At 40.9% G+C, this 26,430-nt stretch overlaps 1 protein-coding gene across 1 annotated transcript in view; it reads left to right on the top strand.

Annotated features, from left to right (window-relative positions):
• Pex1 (peroxisomal biogenesis factor 1) overlaps nucleotides 1–25,843 on the top strand; it is a 38,728-nt gene extending 12,885 nt beyond the window's left edge. The window contains exons 9-24 of the mRNA XM_021664125.2: nucleotides 655–737; nucleotides 1,829–1,961; nucleotides 7,417–7,513; nucleotides 9,096–9,266; nucleotides 10,869–11,023; nucleotides 12,637–12,826; nucleotides 13,190–13,356; nucleotides 14,890–15,024; nucleotides 16,500–16,564; nucleotides 18,985–19,127; nucleotides 19,220–19,323; nucleotides 20,238–20,414; nucleotides 22,308–22,538; nucleotides 23,403–23,600; nucleotides 23,871–24,001; nucleotides 25,628–25,843. Coding sequence (XP_021519800.1) covers nucleotides 655–737; nucleotides 1,829–1,961; nucleotides 7,417–7,513; nucleotides 9,096–9,266; nucleotides 10,869–11,023; nucleotides 12,637–12,826; nucleotides 13,190–13,356; nucleotides 14,890–15,024; nucleotides 16,500–16,564; nucleotides 18,985–19,127; nucleotides 19,220–19,323; nucleotides 20,238–20,414; nucleotides 22,308–22,538; nucleotides 23,403–23,600; nucleotides 23,871–24,001; nucleotides 25,628–25,712 — 2,265 coding nt within the window. The 3' untranslated portion in view covers nucleotides 25,713–25,843. The remainder of the gene's footprint in view (nucleotides 1–654; nucleotides 738–1,828; nucleotides 1,962–7,416; nucleotides 7,514–9,095; nucleotides 9,267–10,868; nucleotides 11,024–12,636; nucleotides 12,827–13,189; nucleotides 13,357–14,889; nucleotides 15,025–16,499; nucleotides 16,565–18,984; nucleotides 19,128–19,219; nucleotides 19,324–20,237; nucleotides 20,415–22,307; nucleotides 22,539–23,402; nucleotides 23,601–23,870; nucleotides 24,002–25,627) is intronic.
• Nucleotides 25,844–26,430: the final 587 nt, after the last annotated feature.

The following is a 26,430-nucleotide window of genomic DNA, read 5'->3' as shown; positions in this document are numbered from 1 at the left end:
ACACACAAACACAAACGCGCGCACACATACACAGTTGTCCTCTGACCTCCACATGTGCACCGTGGCACATGAGCCACCTCCTTGTTGCAGTGGGCACACACACACACACACACACACACACACACACATAATAATAATTTTTAATCTACACTGCTGTTTTGTTATATTATTTTGATGGTTGTTAAAAGTGTCTACTCATCACAAATACCCCACAGCTTTTCTTCCAGAGGTCTCTTACTGCTCCTGTTTGTGGAATACTGTTGTCTAGGTCCTTCTAGTTTCTGTGGCATTGAAGCTGCACCAGCTGTTTACAGTTCCAGCGGTTTGGAACTAAACACTTCCTTTTATCTCCGAACTGTGACTGAGGGCACACCCCTCAGATGAGGGGCAAATGTTAGAGCTGTGAAAGAGTAATTATGACAAATGAAAGAAATACGGAAAGTGTCATCAGACGGCGTCAGTCGTTCTGCTTGTCTGTGAATAACTGTGTTCCACGTGTGAGTACCTTGTCAGTGTGTTTCAGACCATGCTCCCAGCACTCAGCATCTACCTTCTGTTGTGACAGAGTTGGTGATTCTTTTTCTTCTGGAACTCAGGAAGCAGGCAAAAGACATAACCGTGAAATGTAAAACTGGCTTTTCCTTGCTGCTGTAGGTCCTTCTAGAGCCTATGATAAGAGAAGAAAACAGTGAGGAAATTGACTTTCTTCTTCCCTTTTTAAAGCTGAACTCTTTGGGGTAAGAGGTTATGGTCAAATTAGTATGTTTACAGACTGCTTGGATTCTCTCTGGCAGGCTTTATGTTAAAGTGACCAGGAATGCCAATGAAAAGTCTTTCTAATGCATGAGGAGACAGTTTTTAAGGGTTATTTTTGTACTCACACATAGGTTAGATATTTACCCTGTCTCCTTAAGCAGCTGGTTTTATTAGAGATACTGCTTTGAGAATTGACTTGTGAGAAGAAAATTAACTGAATCAAATTAACATCTGATCATTGTACTTGACCAAAACAGTAGTTATTGAAACAGTTGAAAGTATTGTAATAGCTAAATCTAAAACATTGTTGAGTGGTGAAAAATATTTCAAATTAAGTTATTCCTTGACTATTTTATTGTAATAATTAGGGTTTTTTTTTTGGGGGGGGAGACTATTTTATTTTCTCATTTTCAGAAAAGTGAATTTGAAAACAAAGCCCTCTTAGTTTATTCATGTGCTGTCAGTAGCAGTGTTAGCATGAGAACTCATATACTTATACGGGACGGGAGACCTGTCTGACTTCCTTTCTACTGTTTTAGTGACAGAATTAAACCTTAAAGAGGTTTAAGTGTCACAGTGTGCATTAATATGAAGTAAAATCTCTTCAGATTTCACCTGTAAGAGGTTTTTTTTCCCTTTCTGTTTCCATGAGTAAAATCAAGATAGAAATCAAGAAATAGTGTGGATTCAATGCTGGTATAAGACAGATTGAAGTTTAAGAGGAACCGAGTCTTTGATTATCCCAACAAGCCCTTCCGAACCACCTGTTTATGATAATGTTGATGACCAAACTACAAGTGATTTGAGGATGGGGCGTTTAAGGATTTTAGCAGATCCAATAAGTATCCTTTAGAACAAACATCAGTTACTGCAAATGTTTCAGACATTGAACTAATTTTTAAAAGCTGCATATGAGATACAGTATCCCACCATTCATCTAAGTGAAGGAGCACTTTAAGTTTTTACTCCTTGAGCACTCCTGGGTAGCCCAGGAAGGAAAGCTGAAGCCTTTGATAACTAGGTTTTACCTTGCTGTGGTCTTTTGTCACATAAGAATGTATGTGTTTTGCAGTGGAGTGAATTCCTTAGGTCTATCCGCCATGGACCATATCACTCACAGCCTCCTGGGACGCCCTTTGTCTCGGCAGCTGATGTCCCTTGTCGCAGGACTTAGGAATGGTGCTCTTTTGATCACTGGAGGAAAGGTATGTGGTTAACGTTTTGTTTTCTTTTTCACTAGCTAGTAGCATTTCATTCTTTTTTTTTTTTGATCCTGGCAAATTTATTTAATTTTTCTGAAAACAGATTTGTTTTCATACAATATATTGTGATTATGGTTTCCTCTACCCCAGCTTCTCCCAGATGTCCCCACCCACCTAAACCCACATTCTTTCTCTCTTTCATTAGAAAACAAACAGGAATCTAAAATAATAATAATAATAATTAGATAAAATGCAAACAAACCTAAATGGGACAAAACAAACAGGAAAAAAAAGCACAAAAAAAAATACAGACAATGATGAGACATTCACACACATAGAAAACTCATAAAAATAAAATAGAAATCCGTATGATATAAGCAGAATTGAATCAGAAGGGGATTTAATTTAGAGCGTTAAGTCAGTCATAGAGTCTTTGTGGGCAGAAAGGACGTAAGAACATAGGCTCTGCCCTCCTTCTGCAGAGATCAGTGTTAATCCCTTATGGGAGAATGAGAAGCGGTTTCTCCTCCACATTAGCACGTTACAGAGAAACTGATAACAGCTTACTGCTTATACCTGCTCTTCCCAGCAACAAAATAAACTCTGCATGCTCACAGTTGCCTGAATTCTAGTAACAAATCTTAGGCATGCACACTTGATTCACACATAAATCTCACATACACAAACACACAAAGAGAGACATAGGTATACATACATATATCCCTAGCTGCAAGAGAGCCTCCACATATTCCTCAGGGCTCACTGGCCTCTGGAGCACAGGGAGAGAGTATACAGGATGATTAAAATGAATGTTCAACCAGCCACAGTGTCCCACACAGGAGGTCAAGCCATGCGCCTTTGTCGTGCTTTGCCTGGCAGAAGCTGTGCTTTGTTTTCTACCTACCATTTTAATTCCATTTTTAAATTACCACAGAAGAAAATTTAAGTATAAGAGCCATAGTTCTTATCTCTTTAGATTTTGCTTCTTTATTCTAAAGAGCTTTTAATATGTGATAGAAGACACAATCATACATTCATTAATATTTTGGGGGCCTATTAAGTATTAGGGAAGTAATCATGAATTCATATACCCTCTTGTCTTATTAGGGTTTTATTGCTGTGGAGAGACAGCAGCTCTTACAAAGGACAACATTTAATTGGGGCTGGCTTACAGTTTCAGAGGTTTAGTCCATTGTTGTCATGGTGGGGAGCATGGCAGCATGCAGAGAGACCTGGTTCTGGAGAAGAAGCTGAGAGTTCCACATCTTGATCCAAAGGCAGCAGAAAGAGACTGTGAGCCACTCTGGACATAACTTGAGCACAGGAGACCTCAAAGCCCAACCCCGCAGTAACACACTTCCTCCAACCAAGCCGTAGGAGTGCCACTCCCTATGGATGAAGCATTCAAACATATGAGTCTGTGGGGGCCATTCCTATTCAGACCACCACACCTCTCCACCCTTCTTCTATGTCAGTGATGAGACTATGATTTTTAAGGTTTAGGCTGTTGGGGAGGTTGTTGATAGTATTGGTAAATTTTTAAAAATAAATCCCACTTGGTTGTGGTGATCTTGAGTGGTTTTACTGTCAGTGTATTACGGGCTCATAAAAAGGGCTATTAAGTGTCCCCTCCTATCTGTGGGGAGGAGACTTTAACATTGGCATCCATTTATTTTTCAACGCTTGGTAAAATCTGCTGCAAACCCAAACCAGCCTGGAGAGTCCTGAATGTAATAGCTTTTGAATTCCAAATTCCAAATTCCTAGTGGTTACAGGACTGCTCGAGTAGTCTGCTTCATCTTGACTGACAAGCAGTTAATGGCTTTAAAAGATTTGGTCCAGTTCTTCTACAGTGTCAAATTTATGAGCAAAAAGTTATTTGCTCTTATTTCCCTTTAGCTCCAGATTCCGGCAGGATCTGTTGTGCTACTCTATTGCCTGACATCAGAGATGTTTGTCTTCTCTTTTTAGTTTTACTGTCTTGGTTGAGGTCCTTGACCTCTTAAAGAGGCATACTGCCTTACTCTACCAATGCTGTGCTATTTCTTGTGCCCAAAACCCAGTGTGTTGTGGTTGGAGAAATGCTTCATTGGTTCAAGGGCTTACTGCTTTTGTGGAGCCCTGGAGTCAAGCTCCCAGCACGCATATTGTGTGGCCCACAACCACCTGTAACTCCAGCTCCAGATGATACGTGCTCTCTTCTGACCTCCATGAGCACCCACACTCCCGTGCACCTTACATAGACACACACACCACACATGCTAAAAACAAGCAAACAAACTTAGCTGCTTTGGGTCTGGGAATTGTATACGGTTATCTGTAATATATAACTAATATCTGCTCATAAGCGTATATACCATGTGTGTCTCTCGGGGACTGGGTTACCTCACTCAGGATGGTCTTCTCGAGTTCCATCTATTTGCAGGCAAATTTCATGATGTCATTGTTTTTAATAGCTGAGTAATATTCCATTGTGTAAATGTACCACATTTTCTGTATCCATCCTTAGGTTGAGGGACATCTAGGTTGTTTTCAATTTCTGGCTACTATGAGTGAAGCGGCTATGAATGTAGTTGAGCAAATGTCTTTGTTGTATGGTGGAGCATTTTTGGGTATATGCCCAGAAGTGGTATAGCTGGATCTTAAGGTAAAACTATTTCCAATTTTTTGAGAAAGTGCCAGATTGAGTTCCAAAGTGGTTGTACAAGTTTGCATTCCCACCAGCAATGGAGGAGTGCTCCCCTTTCTCCACATTCTTGTCAGCATATGCTGTCACTAGAGTTTTTAATCTTAGCCATTCTGATGGGTGTAAGAAAGAATTTCAGAGTTGTTTTGAATTGCATTTCTTTGATGACTAAGGACATTGAGCATTTCTTTGTTTCTTAGTCATAAGAGATGCCTCTGTTGAGAATTCTCTGGTTAGCTCTGTACCCCATTTTTTAATTAGATTACTTGATTTGTTGCTGTTTAGCTTCTTGAGTTCTTTATTTATTCTGGATATTAGCCCTCTGTCAGATATAGGGTTGGTAAAGATCCTTTCCCAATCTGTAGGCTTTCATTTTGTTCTGATGACAGTGTTCTTTGTTTTACAGAAGCTTTTCAGCTTCATGAGGTCCCATTTATTAACTGTTGTTCTTAGAGCCTGTGCTGTTGGTGTTCTGTTCAGGAAGTTGTCTCCTGTGCCAATGAGTTCCAGGATGATCCTCACTTTCTCCTCCAGCAGGGTTTTAGTGTATTTGGTTTAATGTCAAAGTCTTTGATCCACTTGGACTTGAGTTTTCTGCACGGTGACAAATATGGGTTTATTTGCATGTTTTTACTTGTAAACATCCAGTTAAACCAGCACCATTTGTTGAAGGTGTTTTCTTCCTTCCATTGTATGGTTTTGGCTTCTTTGTCAAAAATCAAGTGTCTGTAGGTGTGTGGGTTCATTTCTGTGTCTTCAGTTGATTCCATTGATCCACCAGTCTGTTTCTGTGCTAGTACCATGGTGTTTTTATTACTCTTGCTCTATAGTACAGCTTGAGATCAAGGATGGAGATACCTCCAGAAGATCTTTTGTTGTACAGGGTTGTTTTAACAATTCTGTTTTGTTTTTGTTTTTTAATATGAAGTTGAAAATTGTTCTTTCAAGGTCTGTAAAGAATTATGTTGGTATTTTGATGAGAATTGCATTGAATCTATAGATTGCTTTTGGTAAGATGGCCATTTTTACTATATTAATCTTACCTATCCGTGAGTGTGGGAGCTCTTTCCATCTTTTGCTATTCTCTTCCTTCAGAGACTTGAAGTTCTTGTCATACAGGTCTTTCACTTGCTTGGTTAGAGTTACAAGATACTTTATTTTGTTTGTGGCTATTGAAGTGCCCCTAGGGTATCATAGCCAGTGGAAGAACAGAGGCCATCTCTATAATGTGCTTACCATTGTTTAAGTTTTGTTTCTCATCTGTGTTCATTGGATTAGCCTCACTTAAGGGAGAAGAAACATACATGGAACTGCCTTACAAACGTGAGTTACTGTGAGTTGGAAGACAAGGCCACTGGTGGTGATGATAGGTCTATAGTCCAGCACTGTAATGTTTTCAGTCTTTAAAGGCCATTAAATTTAAATGTGGTACCAATTCTGTAAAAGACAATAATGATAGTATATATTCGTTGAGTGCCTTTAAATTTTAGGTTTCTCATGTCAGATTTTGCTGGGTTTTGCTAGTAATCAGAACAAAGTATATGACCTGATGCAACAGTATTAGACTTCAGAGAAGTGACAGAAAGAAGAAGTGATAATAGACTGAAAGAAGAAACTGATAATAAAAGAACTATGAAAACCTACCAGATTTAGCTGTGCTATATACTATAGAAATGATTAGCAGAAGTTGAAATGTGCTGCCTTCTGATGTCATAATTCCACTTCTTTCTAGAAGCATACTGACAGTTCACTAAACATGTATTTGTTTGGATGCTTCTTTTGACTTGATGGCTAAAACTGCAAGGAGCCTATTATATGTAATAAAGCGTAGAACAGTAACTTGTTAAACAGGTTATGTAAAAACATAAAATTACAAAACTTCATTAATATTTTCGTTCTTTTTTTGTAAATTGGTAAAAATGCTTAGAAGCATGAAAAATATTAAGATAGTTAATGTAGGGTAGAATGAGTATATAAGTTCTTTCACTTTTTTTTGCTAAGTATGATTGTTTTAATTTTTACATATTATTTTAGAATGAGAAATAAGCCAAAGCATGTGTTTAAAAAAATAAAAAATGCTCATTGACCATCAGCCAGTGTTGCATCCTTTGTTCTTATGTCAAAATAGGCAATCCTGGCAGCTGAATTACCTGTCAAGAGCTGTGATGCATGCCTGTAATCCCAGCCACTCTGAAAACTGGGGCAGGGGGATGTAACAGACAGAGACCAACATGATAAAACCTAATCTGGTAAAACAAGCCATATAATCATGTCTGTCATAGAAAAAAAAGTGACTGAAGGTTGTACTTCACATTAATTGGTATCACAGTACTGGCCGTAAATCCTGAAGAAAGCAGTAATTAAAATTATTTAGTTCAAGGCAATAGGGTTAGTAATAATCTACTTTTCTCATTAAAATCATTGAAATTAAATAAGAATGTCTTATTTAAAAATTATTTTATTTATATATTAATTAGTATATATTAATATAATTAATCATTTATATGTTAATCATTAATATATTGTCTCAATAAAGTATGTTATATGCCGTATTAACTAGCAGGTGTAGAAATGAGTTTGTCTCTGCACTCTAATGAACACAGGGTGCCTAACATTTTACGAGCCTTATTTCAGTAGCACAGACTCCCACACTGCGACTGGATTGGGTCTGCTTATCAGTCAGCGAGGCTGAAGCTTCATGGTTGCTGCAGTGACAGAGCTGCCTCTATAGCTAAACCCATTTAAAGTTCTGATGATGCGATGGTTTTTCAGGGAAGCGGGAAATCAACATTAGCCAAAGCCATCTGTAAGGAAGCGTTTGACGCTCTGGATGCCCATGTGGAGATAGTTGACTGCAGAGCTTTACGAGGTAAGAATGAGCATTCCACATGACCCCCACTTCTGTAGACAGGAACACATTATTAATGCTCTTAATAGATACAGCTATGTACTTTTTAAACTTGTATTTTGTCTTGTAGTTATTGAAAATCCTTACAAATTTGGAAGCTGGGTGTGGTGGCACATGCCTTTAATTCCAGCACTTAAGAGGCAGAGGCAGGTGGATCTCCGTGAGTTAAAGGCTAGCCTGGTCTACAGAGTGAGTTCCAGGATATCCAAGGCTATACACAGAGACCTGTCTTAAAAAAGAAAATACCTTAGAAACTTGAAGGCTTCGTCATCCTGATGTTTGTGATAAAAACCCCTCAGACTCTTTGACAATCTGATGAAAGCCTTTTTTTAAGTAAATGCTCTGTAGACTGTGTCCTTGGAAATATCAACATATGTCATTCCTAGTGTCTAGAGTATGTCCCGTTTAAATCTGTACTTGATCTTTGAGTTGCTGCAGACAATTAGGAGAGTTCATGGTCTGAGAGGGTAAATGGATGGCTTTGGATGGCAACAAGAATTACAATTGACCTTGTAACACTTATGGGCTTTGTTTATTTTTTGCTTATTTGTTTTTTGTTTTTTTTTTTTTTCGGTTTGTTCTTTTTTGGTTTTTCATAACAGGGTCTCTCTGTGTATCATTGGCTGTCCTGGACCTCACTCTGTAGACCAGGCTGGCCTTAAACTCACAGAGATCTACCTGCCTCTGCCTCCTGAGTGCTGGGATTAAAGACATGAGGCAACACTGCCCAGCCCACTTGTATATTTTTAAAAGTATATTTATATTATTATTATCGATTTAAAACAAGAGGTTGGAACAGTTTCACTTTGAACAATTAATTTTCTTCTGGGTTTCCACTAACATCCCCCTAATCCCCATCCCTAGTCTTTGTAGCTCATGATTTTGCTGAGTACAAATTAAAAAAGTAAGAAATAAAACATTGTATAGATGTATGAAAGTCTCAAAGAATAAGTAAAAATATGTATATCAAAGCAAGTGAAAGGTAGTCTTTGAAACTCATTATTTCATTTGCTATAAACAAGGTTTTAATCCTTTTTGAAGGCTTATGGAATTTAGCTTAGAGCCTAAGTATCAGGAAACTTTTGTATTAACTTACAGATCTATAAATTTTCTGTCTTTTGGAAATTAAAACTTTGTACCACACCTGGAACAAACCTGAATCCAAATGTGTCATTTACATATAGGAAGGTCAGGATCTCCAGGCAACTAGTAGGGTTTGATTTAGACCCTCACTCTGGTTTATGTTTTCTACATCCTTTTTATTTCACAGCTGTCAGCTATCTGCAACTCTGGAGTGAGAGCGAGTGCATACATAGACAAAAGTCAGAGTAGCATACTTCTTTCCTTTTTGATACAGTTTGGCACTTTGAGTCTTAGGAGTTGAACACATCAGTGATTAACAAGTTTTTTTTGATTGGTATAGTAATAAAACATGGGTTTAATTTTTACAAATAAACTGATATTGAGTTCTTCTAGTGCTTTCAAGAGGAGCATAAACTTCCCAGCCTTGAAATAACACTGAAACCACCTCTTCTGTGTTTAGGAAAAAGGCTTGAAAGCATACAAAAAGCCCTGGAGCTGGCTTTCTCAGAGGCAGCCTGGAGGCAGCCGTCTGTGGTTCTGCTGGATGACCTGGACCTCATTGCTGGACTGCCAGCTGCCCCAGAACACGAGCACAGCCCTGAAGCAGTGCAGAGCCAGCGCCTTGCACATGGTAATGGTCCCTGCTGGTTTAGGAGCTTCTTCATTTGTCAGTCAACAGCTTTTGTTTTAATGATTAATCCATTTTTAAAATTTTTAAATAGTTGTATTTATTTATCACTTGTGCATTTGTTGGTGGGGGTGGCACGTGTGTTCCTGAGGGTAGATATGAGGGTCAGAGGACAGTTTTCTGGAGTTTCTTCTCTCCTTCCTTCTCTCCTTCCTTCTTCCTTCTTTCTTCTCTCCTTGTGGGTCCTAGAGATTAAACTGAGGTTGTCTGGCTTGGTGTCACATGACTTTACCTGCTGGAGCATCTCGCCAGGCCTAAATTTACCATTTTAAGGGAATGGTGTATGTGCTTGTTGTGTGTTGCTTTGAGCGCCTGGTAGCCTTCTCCAGCTCTGTATTAGGAAATGACAGAGCAAGAGCAGGGAGAACCCCTGACTTCATGGCTGACCTTCTCGCTCTACTTCGCGTGCTGGACAGACTTACTCTCACTCCTGTTTCATTGACAGATACTTTTTGAATACTTATCTGTATTTAGCCTTCTCAAAGTCAGGAGGAGAGGAAGCAATTTCAGTATAGAATGGTGGTAATAACAGTGGCTGCTCTAGAGAATGCTGTTTCTGGAGGAGGGCTTGCCTTGATCGTACGTGCGGTACCTCCTGGCTTTCTCAGTCAGTAAATGGAAAGTAACAGCTGTAAGTAACTGGACCAGGTGAATCAACCATAAGGTGGCAAGATGCACTGTCCTAGAAGGACGTTTACTGTGTTGTGAGAGCATCTAGCCCAGACAGAGTGAGGTGCGCTCCACTGTTGCAAGGAGAGCTTCCAGAGAGGTTGGGAACCGAGCCGAGCATTAATGCAAAGGGGAAAATCAATAAGCAGCAGACGAAGTATAGCTCACAGGGAAAGGGGCCAAGCTGCAAGAGATTATAAAATGTTGGGGAACACACCATGATTGTGTCTTTGAGTCTGAAGAGAGACCTGATGGGGAGGGAGGGCTACAGCGATTGACAGCATTGCCTCATGGTTCTAGGGCTCTGAAATCAGCACAAATTATAACAAGAGTGACTTCCATTGGATTAACTAGAGTTGAAATCAGAGTGGAGTTTTGTAATCTGTAGAACCTCATGTTGACTACTTTTGCACACATTCCTAGATGCCCCTGTGTTAATCTCTATGCAAGGAAGGCTGCAAATCTCTGGATCAGGACTCAGTATCACTGATGCTTATTTCAGTTCTGATCTCTTCAGCCAAACTTCATTAAGCCTTGGAGAGAAAGAAGTTACTGAGGAAGTGTTAGAAACACGACCTGTTCTGCTAAATAACCGTGACAGTATGGACATTCACTGTACTTCTAGACTATTCACCTCTATTTTTGATTCATTTACTTTATAAGGTCCAGGAGTATAGAACCTAGTAGACATGTTCTGAGTTACAGAACCTCCTATACTTGTCTCTGATTCAACAGAGAGCTACAACTAATGTTTTTAAAAAGCATGACGGAGCTGCTCAATCTTCTAGCTCAATAGGTTATTAGTATTTTAATGAGTATACAGCTTTGAATTTTCATGTTTTTTCCTGGGCTTTATGCTGTATTACTTCATTCTAGCTTTGAACGATATGATCAAAGACTTTGTTTCTATGGGAAGTTTGGTCGCACTCATCGCCACAAGCCAGTCCCAACACTCTCTACATCCCTCACTTGTTTCTGCTCAAGGAATTCATATGTTCCAGTGTGTCCTGCACATTCAAGCTCCTAATCAGGTAATCTGCTGCTTATACAGGTTATTACACTGTGTTGTATTTCTTAGAAATTGCTTTTGTTTTAATAGTTACCGCTTCTAGGAGATTGTGCAGATACTGAAGAGCAACATGTGCAGTTTGAGAGCACGGATTATAATTTATAACCATCTGAAATGTTATGTACTTGCTAAGGAAATGGCTTTCTTGTATTTTTGGCTGTGTTCCTAGCCTTAACGGCTGAGCCATCTCTCCAGCCGGAAATGGCTGTCTTAAAGTTAGTATTTCTTCTAATTGGGAATGACATGTAGACATCTTTTTATAGTTTGGTGAAGAATTGCTGCCCGCTTCAGGACCTTATGCTCACCAAGCATTCAGTGACCACCAGCAGAAGGATAAGCACAGACTGATAAGAACACTGGAGATACTTAAGAATTTTGTTTAAGGTTCTTGTCTAGTATCCTTCCTCAACACTCAGACTCTGCCTTTTAACTGTTACTGAAAAAGCAGAAGTATTGGCCAATTACTCTGTGTCACAGAGGGCTGAACTCAGTGATAAAGAGCTTTCCTGGCATGTGTGAAAGGCCCTGCAGTCAGTACCCAACACCAGAAAAGAGAAGAGGAGAAGTGATAGTGATATTGGTTGTCATAGTTAAAGTCACTATTGCTGTGATGAAACACAATTACCAAAAGCAACTTGATGAGGAAAGGGTTCATTTTACACAGTTTCATCCTCAAAAGCAGCAAGGGCAGGAACTCAAACAGGGCAGAAACGTGGATGCAGGAGCTGATGCAGAGGGCGTGGACAGGTGCTGTTTACTGACTTGCTCTTCATGGATTGCTCAGCCTGCTTTCCTATAGAGCCCAGGACCACCAGTCTATGGCTGGCACCACCCACAATGGGCTGGACCCTCCCACATCAATCACTAACTAAGAAGATGTCTTACAGCTGGATCTTATGAAGGCATTTTCTTAACTGAGGCTCCTTCCTCTCTGATGACTGTAGCTTGTATCAAGTTGACATAAAACTACCCAGCAGATTGGCTGTTGAGTATGTCTTTTAAAATGTTATCAGAACAAAAACCAAACCAAAAAACCTCTTAAGAACCAGATGTTACTTAAAATGTGCCTTATTGGAGAAAGAAATGGCAGTCTTGAATGATTGTGTTTTAGATTTAAATTTCCTGAGGAATGCTTGAAGTCTAATGTCAGACAAGACACAGAAATAAAATAAAGCCCTCTGATAGCATTGTGGCAGAAGCAAAGTGTTTGTAATTTTGAAGGAAAAGGCTGGACCCAACCTTGACATCTAATTTGTCGTTCTCTCTGGCTTCAACAATTAGACAGCTCTCCATCGCATGCTGAGGATGTGGGCATACATCCTCACACGCCGGGGTGAAGGCGGCCAGGAGCAGCATATGTTGGGAGTGCGTGTGGCAGAGCAGCCGACCCTACCACGCAGTGTTGGGTGTCTAGACATCTGTACCAGCTCAGTGTGTGGAACTGTACTCTGTTCATACAGTGGTGAAATTGCCTGATGAGGCATCTCTCGGACCACTCCCATTGCTAAGTGACGTATAACTAGTGAAATGTACCAATGAAAAATTAATAATTGCAATTTTGTGTATTTTCTTAAGGAACAGAGATGTGAAATTCTGTATAACGTCGTGAAAAACAAACTGGGCTGCGATGTAAACAGTTCCCCCGAGTTGGACCTGCAGCGCATAGCTAAAGACACTGAAGGGTTTGTGGCTAGAGATTTTACAGTTCTCGTGGACCGAGCTGTGCACGCTTATCTCTCTCGTCAGCATAGCTCCACAAGGGCAGGTATGTGTACACACCCTGAGCTTCTGCTGTGGGGGTGTAGTCATAGCTGAGCCAGAGTCACACACACCCGGCTCCATGCAGTGTCGGGTAGAAATCTGGCATTTCCATCCACTATAACAGTGTATTCTGGAGATGAGTTGGGCTTAGAGGTCACATCTTTAATCCGGTCACTCATGAGGCAGAGGCAGGCTGATCTCTGTGTGTTTGCAGCACTATGGGTACTTAGTGAGATCTTATCTAAAATTAAAAGAAATAAAAAAGGACTTTGTTTATTTTTTATAATTATGTTTATTAATTACAGTTTATTCACTTTGTATCCCCCCTGTACCTCCCTCTTCCCCGACTTTGTTTATTTTTAAACAGAATTGACTTTAACAACATCAGACTTCCAAAAGGCTCTTCATGGATTTCTTCCTGCTTCTCTGCGAAATGTCAACCTGCATAAACCTAGAGACCTGGGCTGGGACAAGATTGGCGGATTACATGAGGTTCGGCAGATACTGATGGATACCATCCAGTTACCAGCCAAGGTAAGATAAAACACATGGACACACACACCACATACACACACACACACACACACACACACATGGACACACACCACACATACACACACACACACTAGTGGCAAGAAGAAACCCTGAACCATTGGCTATGGCTTTATTTGCTAGCTCATCTAATTTCCATTTGATTGACAAGTATTTACCAAGTTACCAAAGAAATGGGGTTTTCTAACCACTTGATATTTTCTTTGCCTGTAAATAGAAATCTATTTTGGTTTGAATATTAATTCTGTTTAGCTTATGTAACTCAGCTTTGCTAAAGCACAGTGAACCATCTCCTGGGATTTCAATGGAAGCAGATAGGAATAGTGTAGGATGTAGAATGTCTCCTAGATCCTTAGGACAGCCAGATCAAGCAGACTTTTGGACCCTGATATCGGTCCTCGAAAGGCAGAGTTGACAGGCAGCATGAACTAGGCAGTATTGTCTAGGGGTTACGTGTGCTTAATCACTAAAGAAATGATTAAGGGTTGTATGTGACTGGATGGCAACTCTTGGGAAGGGCTGTTGTCAGGGCCTGGGACGTGCTGAGTACGGCACAGAACCATAGGCTGAAGCCTAGGGGAAAAGAGAGGGCGTGGACTCCTAGCCGGCAAAGTCACGACCTCACGCTAAGTGTGGGCACCAGGTACTACGGTCCAAGTACTGGAGATCATGTGCTTACTGCTGGCTTTGCGGCCTCCCCGGTTAGTATGAAAGGAGAAGGGAGGTTGGAATTTTGTCAATAGATGGACACACACAGGCTTGCCTAAGAGAGGAGGCAAGGATACTGCTGAGTGTAGCCAATAGTTAGTTAATGTCAGATAGGATTTTGCTCTCTGGGCAACTGGTTATTTAGAGGGTAATTGAGAAAGAGTTAAATCAGCCGGGCACCGTGGTGCACGCCTGTAATCCCAGCACTCAGGGAGGCAGAGGCAGCAGATTGCCATGAGTTTGAGGCCAACCTGGTCTATAAAGCGAGTCCAGGACAGCCAAGGCTACACAGAGAAACCCTGTTTCAAAAAACAAAAGCAAGCAAACAAAAAAGTTAAATTTCTTGTTTAGCAGGGAGACTCTTGAGCTCTTGAGAGATGTTACTGTCCATAATCATGGCACGTGCGTCCCTGCTAGCTCTCTGAGTCAGTACCTGACTGTCTCAGCTATCACAGTTTAACCACACGTGGTAGTATGTTGGAAGACTGGGCATTTGGTCCTTGTTTTCCTAACACTACTTTTATTACACTTGAAAAAGAAAGATTGATTGAGTTCTGTAGCTTGGTGGATGCACCTTAGCTGACTTGAGTAGCCCAGAACAAACAGTGAAGTGGGAGGAAGTCCTGAGGCCCTGACAATGTGTTCATACGGACTCTGCCCATTATTTCCAATAGGAATGCTCTTCTCTGCTGCCGTGTTTCTGTTAATAAAGGGAGGTACAGTTCTCACCACCCAAATACTTTCTCTATGCTGCATTCAGCCTCTGCTTAGATTGTTGCTCTCTGTCGTACTTCTAATGTTTTTCAGTACCCAGAATTATTTGCGAACCTGCCCATACGACAGAGGACTGGAATATTACTTTACGGTCCTCCTGGGACAGGAAAAACTTTACTTGCTGGGGTAGTTGCAAGAGAGAGTGGAATGAACTTTATTAGTATCAAGGTATGTGCGCCTTTGCCTTCCTCCCTTGTCTTTTTACTTTAGGGAAACTTAGCGTTCAGTTAGCCATTTGGAAGTGTGGACTTCATTGGCATTGTTTTGCACTCACACAGCTGCGAGCCTACTAACTTTTATTTTTGAAGCCATTTCATTCCGTTCCCTCTTTCTCTCATTCCTTAGCAGCCACTAGTCTTATTTCTGTGTCTATGGACTTACCTGTTCTTAATATCTTGTATGTAAGAATCAAGTAACGTGTGCCCTCTGTGTCTAGCTGCTTTCACTTAGTGTGCTCCATGTCGTCATGTGTGTTAACCTAATCCCTTTTGTGGCAGAACTACATTCCATGAACTGCATTTTGCTTAGATATTAGTTGTCACTGGTAAACTTTGGACTGTTTTACCATTGGGCTTTAACATTAAATTATTTGTTCTGTGCATATGTGTATGTGTGTGTGCACACATGTGCCACAGTGACCATGTCATGGGACAACATGTGGGAGGTGGTTCTCTCCTGGCACCATGTGGTTCCATGGAACCAAGCCTCCAGGCTTTGTGGAGGTGTGTGTACGCAGTGAGCTGCCTCTGCAGCATCCTGCCTTTAGGCTTTGTGGATAACGCTGTTGTAAACTTCCATGCACAAGTTTCCTGTAGACATACACTCCCACTTCTTTTGGTATGTGGTGAGTAGAATCACGAGGTCTTGGGGCAATTCCAGCTTAACGTCTTCAGGAAACTCTACTCCCCCACCACAGCCGGCCATGCCAATTCCAGCTAGGTCTCGCTGTGGGTTAACCTTTTGTTTGGAAAGCTCGGAGGGAAGAATGAGGCCCTGATTGGTTTATACCTGTAAGGAATTGAGTGCAGATCCACCTCATTCTGAATGGCTTTCATGTTCTTGTTTAAGGCAAATCACCATCTTTTTGAATAGAATTTATGTAAATATCAAGAGAAAGAGCAGACTGTATTTAAGGGAGAAAAGACCTACAAGAGCAAAGCAGTTTTATGGTCCTCTCACTTGCTGGCTGCCTTTTACTCTACCTAGTGCATGCGAGGTCCAAAGTATGCACTTTTTCCAGAGTATACAGCAAGAGCAATAGTAGTAGTGGAAAGAGACATTAAGCAGACATCAGCAGAAAAGCCACTGCTGGGAGCAAGCACAGCAGAGAAAATGCAGTAAGGAGGTGTGGAGCAGCTGGGGTGGACACACAGCCTTGTCAGATGAGGACAAGAGGGACATTTTGACAAAGCTGTAAAGGAAATAAAGACACAGACCACGAGAACATCAAGGACAGTGTCTGGGCTGAGGAAATCAAGGCCTAAAACCTAAGCCCAGCATAGCTAGTTTGTAAAATATACATAAGAGACATCCATTCAGCCCTGTCTTAAAAGGTCTGTAACTGATTATGCTTAATCAAAATCCAAAGCACTGATTGTTTATAATTAATTTCATCTCAGCTCTGACTTTACTTTATTCTCTAGGGGCCAGAGTTACTCAGCAAATACATTGGAGCAAGTGAACAAGCCGTCCGAGATGTTTTCATCAGGTGGGTTTTTTTTGAATGTTTGAAGTAACTGGCTTATCATTTATCAGTCATGTTTTTGGTCTTTTTTTAAAGAGATGGTATTTGAAACCAATGATTTAGGTGAATTATTAACAAACCAAAGGACATAGATTTTATTATAGCAAATACTGCCTAAAAATATGTTGTTTTTAAAATTAAAATTTGGAAATTATTTTATATTTACAATAGTAATATTGCTGAAAGTAGAATCATAAGTAGTTGTTTAAAGATCAGACTAAATCTTTGTTTCCTCTTTTCTTTTTCTGCTTCTTTGTTTCTTTCTTTCTTTCTTTTGCTCTTTGGAGACAAGACCTCACTATATTGGATATACTAGCCTTAAACTCATGGTCCTTCTGCCTCAGCATCCTAATTGTTGGGAATAGAAGTATATATCACCACACTTTTCTTTGAAATTAGATTCTTATATGAAAGAAATAATTATTCCTAATACACCCTTATCTTTGTAAGTTTTAAGTTCTTTTTCTCCTGGTTCCTAACATCTCTTAGAAGTCAGTATGCCATATATCCACTTTCACCAATGCTCGTATTACTGGATGTACATAAGATCACATATTAATACGGAAGATAATATTTAAAGTTGAAATAATTATTCAACTGTAAGAGAATCATGGGAAATTTTAAAAGAAAATTTACTTTATCATTTTCTAAAAATTTTGTTATACTGTATACAACTAAAAGAATATGCATAGTAATATAAGTATAATTTGTAAAAGAATAATAGAGTCAAGGTTTATTTATCTACTATGCAATTTAAGAAATAGAGCCTTTAAGATGAAAAACTTAAGAGACAACACATACTGGAGAGGTTGTGGAGAAAGGGGAACCCTCCTCCATGCTGGTGGGAATGTAAACTTGTACAACCACTTTGGAAATCAATCTAGCACTTTCTCAGACAATTAGGAATAGTGCTTTCTCAAGATCCAGCTATACCACTCCTAGGCATATATCCAAAATATGCTCAAGTACACAACAAGGACATTTGCTCAACCATGTTTGTAGCAGCTTTATTTGTAATAGCCAGGATCTGGAAACAACAATTCTCAGTCCCTCAACTGAGAATGGATACAGAAATTATGACACAATGGACTACTACTCAGCAATTAAAAACAAGGAAATCATGAAATTTGCAGGCAAATGATGGGAACTAGAAAAGATCATCCTGAGTGAGGTAATCCAGAAGCAGAAAGAGACATATGATATATACTCAGTTATAAGTGGATATTAGACATATAATATAGGATAAACATTCTAAAGTCTGTAGTCCTAAAGAAGCTAAACAACAAGGAAGACCCTAGGGAAGATGCTCAATTCAGAAGGGCAAACAGGACAGACATTGGAAGTAGGAGAAGACAAGGAATAGGACAGGGATCTTCCACAGAGGACCTCTGCAAGATTCTACCCATCAGGGTATCGAAGGAGATACTGAGACTCATAGCCAAACTTTGGGCAGAGTGCCAGAATCCTTATGGAAGAAGAGGGAGATAGAAAGACCTGGACGGTGCAGGAACTCTACAAGGAGAGCAACAGAGCCAAAATACCTGGGCCCAAGGGAACCTACAGAGACTGATACTCTAACTAAGGACCATGCATGGAGAGGACCAAGACCCCCTGTTCAAAGGAAGCCCATAGGCTGCTCAGTTTCCAAGTGGGTTCCCTAGTAAGGGGTACAGGGGCTGTCTCTGACATGAACTCAGTGGCAGGCTCTCTGATCACCTCCCCCTGGGTGGTGCAGGTGCAGCCTTACCAGGCTACAGAGGAAGATGATTCAGCCATTCCTGATGAGACCTCAAATAGAAGGGGAGGAGGTCTTCCCTTATCAGAGATTAGGGAAAGGGCATAGGGGGAGAAGAGAAGGGTGGGTCTGGCAGCTGAGGGTACATACAATTAAAAAATACAAATAATTCTTTTTTTTTTTTTTAATGGCTACCCATTATAAGGACCTATTGACTAAGATTTGGATTTTAGTCTTTTATTTATCCAGAGGAATGAATCTCTTAAAATATCTAAACAAATCTCAAAAAATATTTAAATAAATATTTTAAGCTCTCAAGAGTCAATTTAGAGAGCAAGATGGGAGGCAAATAGCATTATGTGTATATATGAAATTATAAGGGAATTAATAATATAATACAAATAAGTAGCACTACTCCAAACAGAAAACTCAGTTTAAATTTAATTATCCTGAAATTGAGGATAATTGCATGGAATGTGCTTTCTTTAGGGATTGGTTGTGAAGATTAAATATGTACTACATTGTACTATGCTATATATTATAGTCTTTGCTACATGTGTGCATGTGCGTGTGGTGTGTATGTGTGTGTGTGTGAAGAGTTTGAAAACTCTGGAGCCCTGGTAAATGCAGATGTTTGTTCTTTCCCCAGAGCACAGGCTGCAAAGCCCTGCATTCTCTTCTTTGACGAGTTTGAATCCATCGCTCCTCGAAGAGGTCACGACAACACGGGCGTTACAGACCGAGTAGTCAACCAGTTGCTGACACAGTTAGATGGAGTAGAAGGCCTGCAGGGTAAGTCACTGTTACTAACACGCCTGCACTCACGTACATACTGTAAAAGAACTTGCCAGGTGATAGTGCTAAAAGTGTTCTTTTCCCGTCAGGAGTTTATGTGTTGGCTGCCACTAGTCGCCCTGACTTGATTGACCCTGCCCTGTTGCGGCCTGGCCGACTGGACAAGTGTGTGTACTGCCCTCCTCCAGATCAGGTAACAAACCCAGCAGAGGCCGCGTCCTTGGCCTGGGAGCTTTACTTTCGCCATGTTACGGTAGCAACTGTCTTGGAGGACAGCTTTACAGGGGATGGTGGTGGGTGCGGCACGTCTTTACTTCCCGCACTCAGGAGGCAGAGGAGGCGGATCTCTGTGAGTTTGAGGCCAGCCTGGTCTACAAAGTGAGTCCAGGACAGTCAAGGCTACACACACAAACCCTGTCTCAAAAAACAAAACTAAACAAACAAACAAACAACAAAGACAGCTTAGCAAACAAAGGCTTTGTTTATGGTTTGCTCAAAGAATAAAAGACGCTGAGTCCGTGCCCATGCGGCACCCTCAGCTCACTCCCATTCACGGTTATGTTGACCAATGAGAGAAAATCAGGAAACCTGAACCACGTCCTCTGTGGTCCTGCTCTCCATATCCTGTCAGGAGCCTCCGACTCAGAACCAAGCAAGTGGGACCGTGAGCATGCAGCCAGGTCACACAGAGAAAGGTGTTTCAACAATTCTGTCATGCTCCGCCAACCCTTGCTCCCAAGTGTAGAAAGTAGTTAATAAATGGATGAAAGAGAAGGGCCAAAAGGTCAGAGTATATGGGCCCTGTGTGCACCTTTCTCAATGATTCTCCCTTGTTGGCACCCTGGCCCATATCTAAGAAACACCCCCAGTATGAGAATGAATCTATTCACTGAGTAGTCACAGATGTTGCCTGTTCATTTTCCTGCCAGTGTCTCCATGTAGGGACACGGTTCTAAGAAGACAGATAGAATCGTCCAGTACATTTTCAGACTGCTTGGAAAGCTTGTTAGTTATGTCAGGTTCATTTATGAAAAAAGTCTTAGTCACAATTGACAGCAACAGTTCATTTTTTTTCTGTGTTTAGTCAATTAGCTTTTCTTCCTTCAGGCGTCTCGTCTTGAGATTTTAAACGTCCTCAGTGACTCTCTGCCTCTGGCGGATGACGTAGACCTTCAGCACATGGCATCGGTAACGGAGTCCTTCACGGGAGCTGACCTGAAGGCTCTGCTGTACAACGCGCAGCTGGAGGCCTTGCAGGGCCGGCTGCTGCCCGCTGGGCTCCACGTGAGTCCCGTGGGAAGGCTGTTGGGGCGGTCACTGGGGCACAGAGCGCTCCGGTGCCAGACTGTGTAGAAGCGTTCTACTGCCTATGGTAAACACTCAAAAGTTGGAGTGTGGCATGTGCAAAAACCTTTAATCATGAAGATTTGGTACATTTCCCCAGCATTACCTCATTAGTAACCAACTGTTTGGTATTAGAAAGATATCAGAGTCAAGTAGAATTCATAGAAATGGAAATAAATAATAACTTCAGTTAGAATAGAAAACTGAAAAGCTTATTTTTCTAAGATGAAATTGAGCCAGCCAGCCAGTGGCAGTCTCCTGTGGATGGCACATGTGCCCTTATCTCAGATCCTCGGCATTCTTTGGCAACTTCCTTACTTCCTGATACAAGACAATCTTGTTTCCTTTGTATTTTCTATGTCCCAGCTCTACAGCCAGCACTTTCTCTAAAGATGGCATTCTGCATTTAATTATTGCAGAAGATAATTTGCTGCAATAGAGACTTTGCTTATATTATCTAGGAAGCTTTTCTATATATTTCCCTCCTCCAATATTTTTGTCAGGAATTTCTGCAGGCCCTACATTTCTTAAAAAGTTCCAAGCCAGGTGGGAGGGGCAGGGATGCACGTGTGTGTGTGTGTGTGTGTGTGTGTGTGTGTGTGTGCGCACAGAAGACAGTGAACATCCTTGAGTGGCAGTGGCCAGGCATCATCCCCTCCCCTTCTTGAGACAGGGTCTCTCACTAGTCTGAACTGTGGGAAGGCTTGCTGGCCAATGAGCATCAAGGTATTAATATCCCAGCACCGTGTGACAAGCCCACACCTCTGTGCCCAGACCTTTAATGTGGGTTCTGGGGGTTAAAGTCGGGGCCCCAAGCTTGCACAGAGCTGCACCTACTCACTTATCTCCACAGCCCCCACCTCAAGACACTTTAGTGGGTGAGTGTTTCTTTTTATTCTTTATGGTATAGGGGTTGAACGAGGACCCAACACATGCTAGCCAAACCCTGTACAAACAAGCTACATCCCTAGCCCTGAAGGTGTCTGTTTGGATAAAGCGGCAGAAGTTACCTTAGCTAAAGAACGCCCCAAAGTCACAGCATGAAACAGATCTAGGTAGGGAAAGAGGAGGGAGAGCAGAAGGCTGACTCAGAGTGGGGACATGAGAGACGGAGAACAAATGAGAGAGAGAGAGAGATCTGTGTAGCCAGGGTCTTTTATGCACTACACCTGGCATTGGTGGTGATGAGTCTGAAAGGCAGGTTGGCGGAGAGGTTGGCGGAACAACAGATTCTTCTTTCTCACTCCCTTTTTCATATGAGTGCTTTACAAGTGTATATATATACATATATATATATATATATGTACAGAGACATACACTGCTAAAATATGGTTGGTAGAACTCATTTCATAGCAAAAACAAAAATGAGTGAAAGGCAGAGATGGAGAAATAAAACCTAGATTCTGAGTTCTAGCTTTGTTGTTTTGGGATAGTTGATGGATTCTCTACGCACTTCATCTTAATCTTCCTTTATGATAATAGTCACATTTGTACTGCGTAGGGCTGGATGTGTAGCTCAATTGTTAGAGTGCCTAGTGCGCCCAAAGCTCCGGATTCATCCCCCAGCATCAGGTAAATCAGGCATGTTGGCACACACCTGAAATCCTAAGAAGCATAAAATCAGTGTCATCCTAAGCTACATAGCAAATGTAAGGCCAGTGTGGGCCGCACGAAACCTTGTCTCATAAAAACATTTTTATCGTGTGCCTCAGACCCATAGAGGACTGAGAGCTTGTTGAGTGCAGACGTCCCTGTGCTGCTGTATAGAACAGTGTCTGCTGCTGTTTCTGAGTATTTCGGTCTTACAGCCGGCACTCCCTCTCTGTAATTTAGGACGGAGGCTCCAGCTCTGAGAGCGACCTGAGTCTGTCTTCAATGGTCTTTCTTAACCACAGCAGTGGTTCCGACGACTCGGCTGCAGATGGAGAGTGTGGCTTAGACCAGTCCCTTGTTCCCCTCGAGATGTCGGAGGTCCTTCCGGATGAATCAAAATTCAACATGTACCGGCTCTACTTTGGAAGCTCCTATGAATCAGAACTTGGCAATGGGACTTCTTCTGACTTGGTATCTTGTGCTTTCATTGTTGCATGGCTCGGGTACTTAAGATAGATGTTGATGTGATATTGGACAGGCATTCATCTCCTAACCAGCCCCACACAGTTTTTCTGCTTGGTTGGTCTGCAAACAAAGTAGTCTTGTGTTTTAAATTACACCAATTAGTCATGTTAGTTTTTGTTAAGCATTTAGAACAGGAGCAAGAGTTTGTTTCCACAGGGCCCCGCGTGGCTCTCTGTTGCGGTCTCTCAGTGTTCCTCTTCCGGGGAGTGATTTTAAACCCGTTTTACTGTGAGAAGATGTATTTAATAGTAAGTGTAAACTTTATCGTCACAGAGTTCTTCTGGATATTAAAACATTTGCTGCAATGAGGTCTAAAATTTCTAACAAAATGTTACCTATTTGTGATTCTTTTTATGGAAAATATGAAAAGAAGTAATACTACATATCAAGAAGGAAACCAGAGTAAAAGGGACAGCATTATTATTCTAGTTAGTTAAAATACATACCTACTCAAATTAATAGTGGCTTGCTATTTTTAATAGATGACATTTAACATGCATGCTTTAGTGAATTAATACAAACTTGCCCAATTTAAGGTTGCTACTTAAGGGCTGTGACCCCTCCTAGTCTGCCTGTGCTCCAATGGACAGCCTTCTGCACAGCCTGGCCGCACCACGTGGGGAAGCGTGAGGGGGTATGGAAGGAGAGGGAGGCCAGGGAGTGCGCTGGAGCTGATCAAAACGTGTGCATACAGGAAATTCCCAAACAGTGAATTTTAAAAAGGAAACAAAGTTTTCATTTTTTATCTTCTTTCTCCCTCCCTTCTCTCCCATCTCTCTTCCTTTGGTCTTCACGGCATCCGTCATGCAGAGCTCACATTGTCAGTCCGCACCAAGCTCAGTGACTCAGGATTTACCTGCACCTCCCGGGAAAGACCCACTGCTTACCCAACATCCTGTGTTCAGAACACCTTCCCAAGAAGGCTACCAAGACCTTACCCAGGAACAGAGGGACCAGCTGAAGGCAGATATCAGCATCATCAAAGGCAGATACCGGAGCCAGAGTGGAGTATGGCCTTTCCCCCCTCTTCTTACAACTGTTAAAACTTTTCAAGTTGCTTTTCCTTTTTTGACTCATATTTCTTTGCATTTTAACTGAGCCGCATTTACAAGCAAGGTGCTAACGCACAGTGACTCAGTCTGATGAGTGTCCTTGCTCTGTGAGTGACTCCTGAGGAAGAGAATGTATGCTTTTCAGGGAAAAAACTGACAAGAAATGATGTGGGACTGCCACGATATTCCTCAAATTAACATTTGCTTAATCTGCTTTTTATTTAAGGAGGATGAATCCCTTAACCAGCCAGAACCAATCAAAACCAGTTTTGCTATTAGCCAGGCACATTTAATGACTGCACTTGCCCACACAAGGCCGTCCATTAATGAAGATGAAGGGAAGGAGTTTGCTGAGCTGTAAGTAACCACTGAAACATATTGTTCACTTGAGCTCTTAAGTGTTTAAAAGTTTTTAAGATTTGGAAGCTAATTTAAAACTGCACACGGTTAAACTGGGGTGTAAGTCAGAACATCTGCCTAGGTGCCGGAGACCCAATGTTATCCCGTTCCCGAAACCAAGAAATAGTCATAACCATGCACCTAATAAGACTTTCCCTAATTTGTTGATTATATTTGAGTTATATTATAGTAAGCTAATTTTAGAAAATAAATAGGACCATGTATAGTGGCTTAAATGTAACTATTTTGTTTATAAGATTAAAAATATGCTGGTGTTAGCTGGGTAATGGTGGTGGAACACTTTAGTCCCAACAGTTAGGAGGCAGAAGCAGGTGGATTGTTGTGAGTTTGAGGCCAGCCTGGTCTACATAGTGAGTTTCAGGACAGCCAGGGCTACATCTCAACATCAAATCTAAACAACAAATATGTATAGATCTATATGTATGTCTGTAGGCATATATATTATTGGTTTTGCCTTAAGGTGATTTACATTTTATTAGTGTTGATATTTCCTCAGAATCTGCCTCGTTTATAGAAAGTGTACTACTCACTGGGATTTAGATAGTCTTCCTGCAGTGTATGCTGTGGTACTCTGAATGGTGGACGGGCCAGCCACTGTTCCATGTCAGTGACTCAGCACAGTGCAGAACAGATCTATCCCTGGCTTCATGTGAGAATAAGTACTCAGCCTTGTGCAGTTCTTTGGAGGAGAGGCGTGCTTGCCAGCAGTGTGTACCTATTTACAAGAAGGCTAAGACCCAAAATTCCTTACTCTCACGCGACTCTGTGTACTCACGCTCTCTTACCAGGAGAGCGTCCTACCTGTGCTGGTAGGCTCACTGTCCAGCCTTCCTGGGCACTGTTTGGCAGACTGTGCAGGTGGCCACTTTGCCGTGTTCAGTGCCAGTTTCTAGGAGCTCTCTGCCACCGTCCAGGCTTAACATTTCTGTTGCCTGTAGGTGCTCACTGCTACAAGCAGTGTGGAGCCAAACGTGTGTGCTTCTTTCATTAGTTCCCTGGATATAGAATCACTGCATCACAGTGCTAATATTTCTAAGGCTTTCAGAATAACTGCCAACTTGCTCTAGATAGTGTCCAGTGTCTTTCAGTGGCAGAGCACAGATGCTACACCTCAAACTCTCCCACACCTCAGTGTCCCACTGTCGTAACCATGAAATTATGTCTTCAGTAGTGTCCTTGTCCTAAATAAAACTATAAAGGTTATAACTTGCATATTGTTCATTGCCATTTGTATTCTATCCTAAGCTACTGTTTATTTTCTTTTTTCTACTAGACTGAAACTTTAAAAAATTAAGAACCTTTTAATTTCCTCTATAAATTTTCCAGGTGTTTCATTTCTTAAACTATAAGGCTACCTTAAAAGAATCCATTATCTTTGTTTGATAATTTTAAATATTCATTAAATATCCTTTTAAAAAATATTTACTTAATATGCTCTATCTGCATACACCAGAGGAAGGCATCAGAGCCACTATGTGGCTGCCAGGAATTTTACTCAGGAAAAGCAGTGTTCTTAACTGCTGATCTCTTCAGCCCAAAATATCATCTTCCTTGTTTTTTAAGGTATGAAAACTTTCAAAATCCAAAGAAGAGAAAACATCAAAGTGGAACAACATTTCGACCTGGACAGAAAGTAACTTTAGCATAAAATATACTTCTGATTTTTGTAGATGTGTTTGTCTGTTTGTCCTTATGGTCTGTCTCTATGTTGTTACTATAAAATGATGTCTGTAAATTTCTTTTTAATTTAATAAACTTGGTTAATCTATAAAACCACAGGATGGTAAATGCTGTGGTTATATAATGCTCGGGACTATCTGAATAGCGTAGGCTAAGGTTATTTATAATAGATTGCGTATTTTATTCCCATTTCTATACTAAATCCTTAATATTAGATCAGTGATGGAACCAATTTGCTTTCTGTTGGAGGAAGAGATTTCTTGGCAGTCACAGACTCAGTCATTGTTTTTCCGGTATTTGGCAGATTGTATGCCTTGCAACTTCTTGACTTATGGAAAAAGATATTCTATCTTCTGATTGTTTTTTTTTTTTTTAATCAAAGCATGGCATTTACACACAATTTAAATGAATGTAATCCTTTCAACCAAAAATGCCTGGTAAGACTCTTGATCCAGCCTCTAGTCCAGAATCTTTAAATATTGTTTTTTTTTTTTTTTCCTAATTGTAACATGATTTTATCTTGATACTCCCTGAACCTGTGACCTAACTTGTAAAGTTATCCATCATCAACACAAACAGTATCCTAATATCCTAGCCATCATCAATACAAACAATATCCTAATAACAGTATCCTAATATTCCATAACTGGGTATGGAAGACAGACATTTAAAATATACAGACAAGT

The sequence above is a fragment of the Meriones unguiculatus genome, chromosome 21, assembly GCF_030254825.1.
Source record: "Meriones unguiculatus strain TT.TT164.6M chromosome 21, Bangor_MerUng_6.1, whole genome shotgun sequence".
Classification (NCBI taxonomy): Eukaryota; Metazoa; Chordata; class Mammalia; order Rodentia; family Muridae; genus Meriones; species Meriones unguiculatus.
Note: the sequence above shows the minus strand (reverse complement) of the source record. Positions and strands in the feature narration are given on the sequence as shown.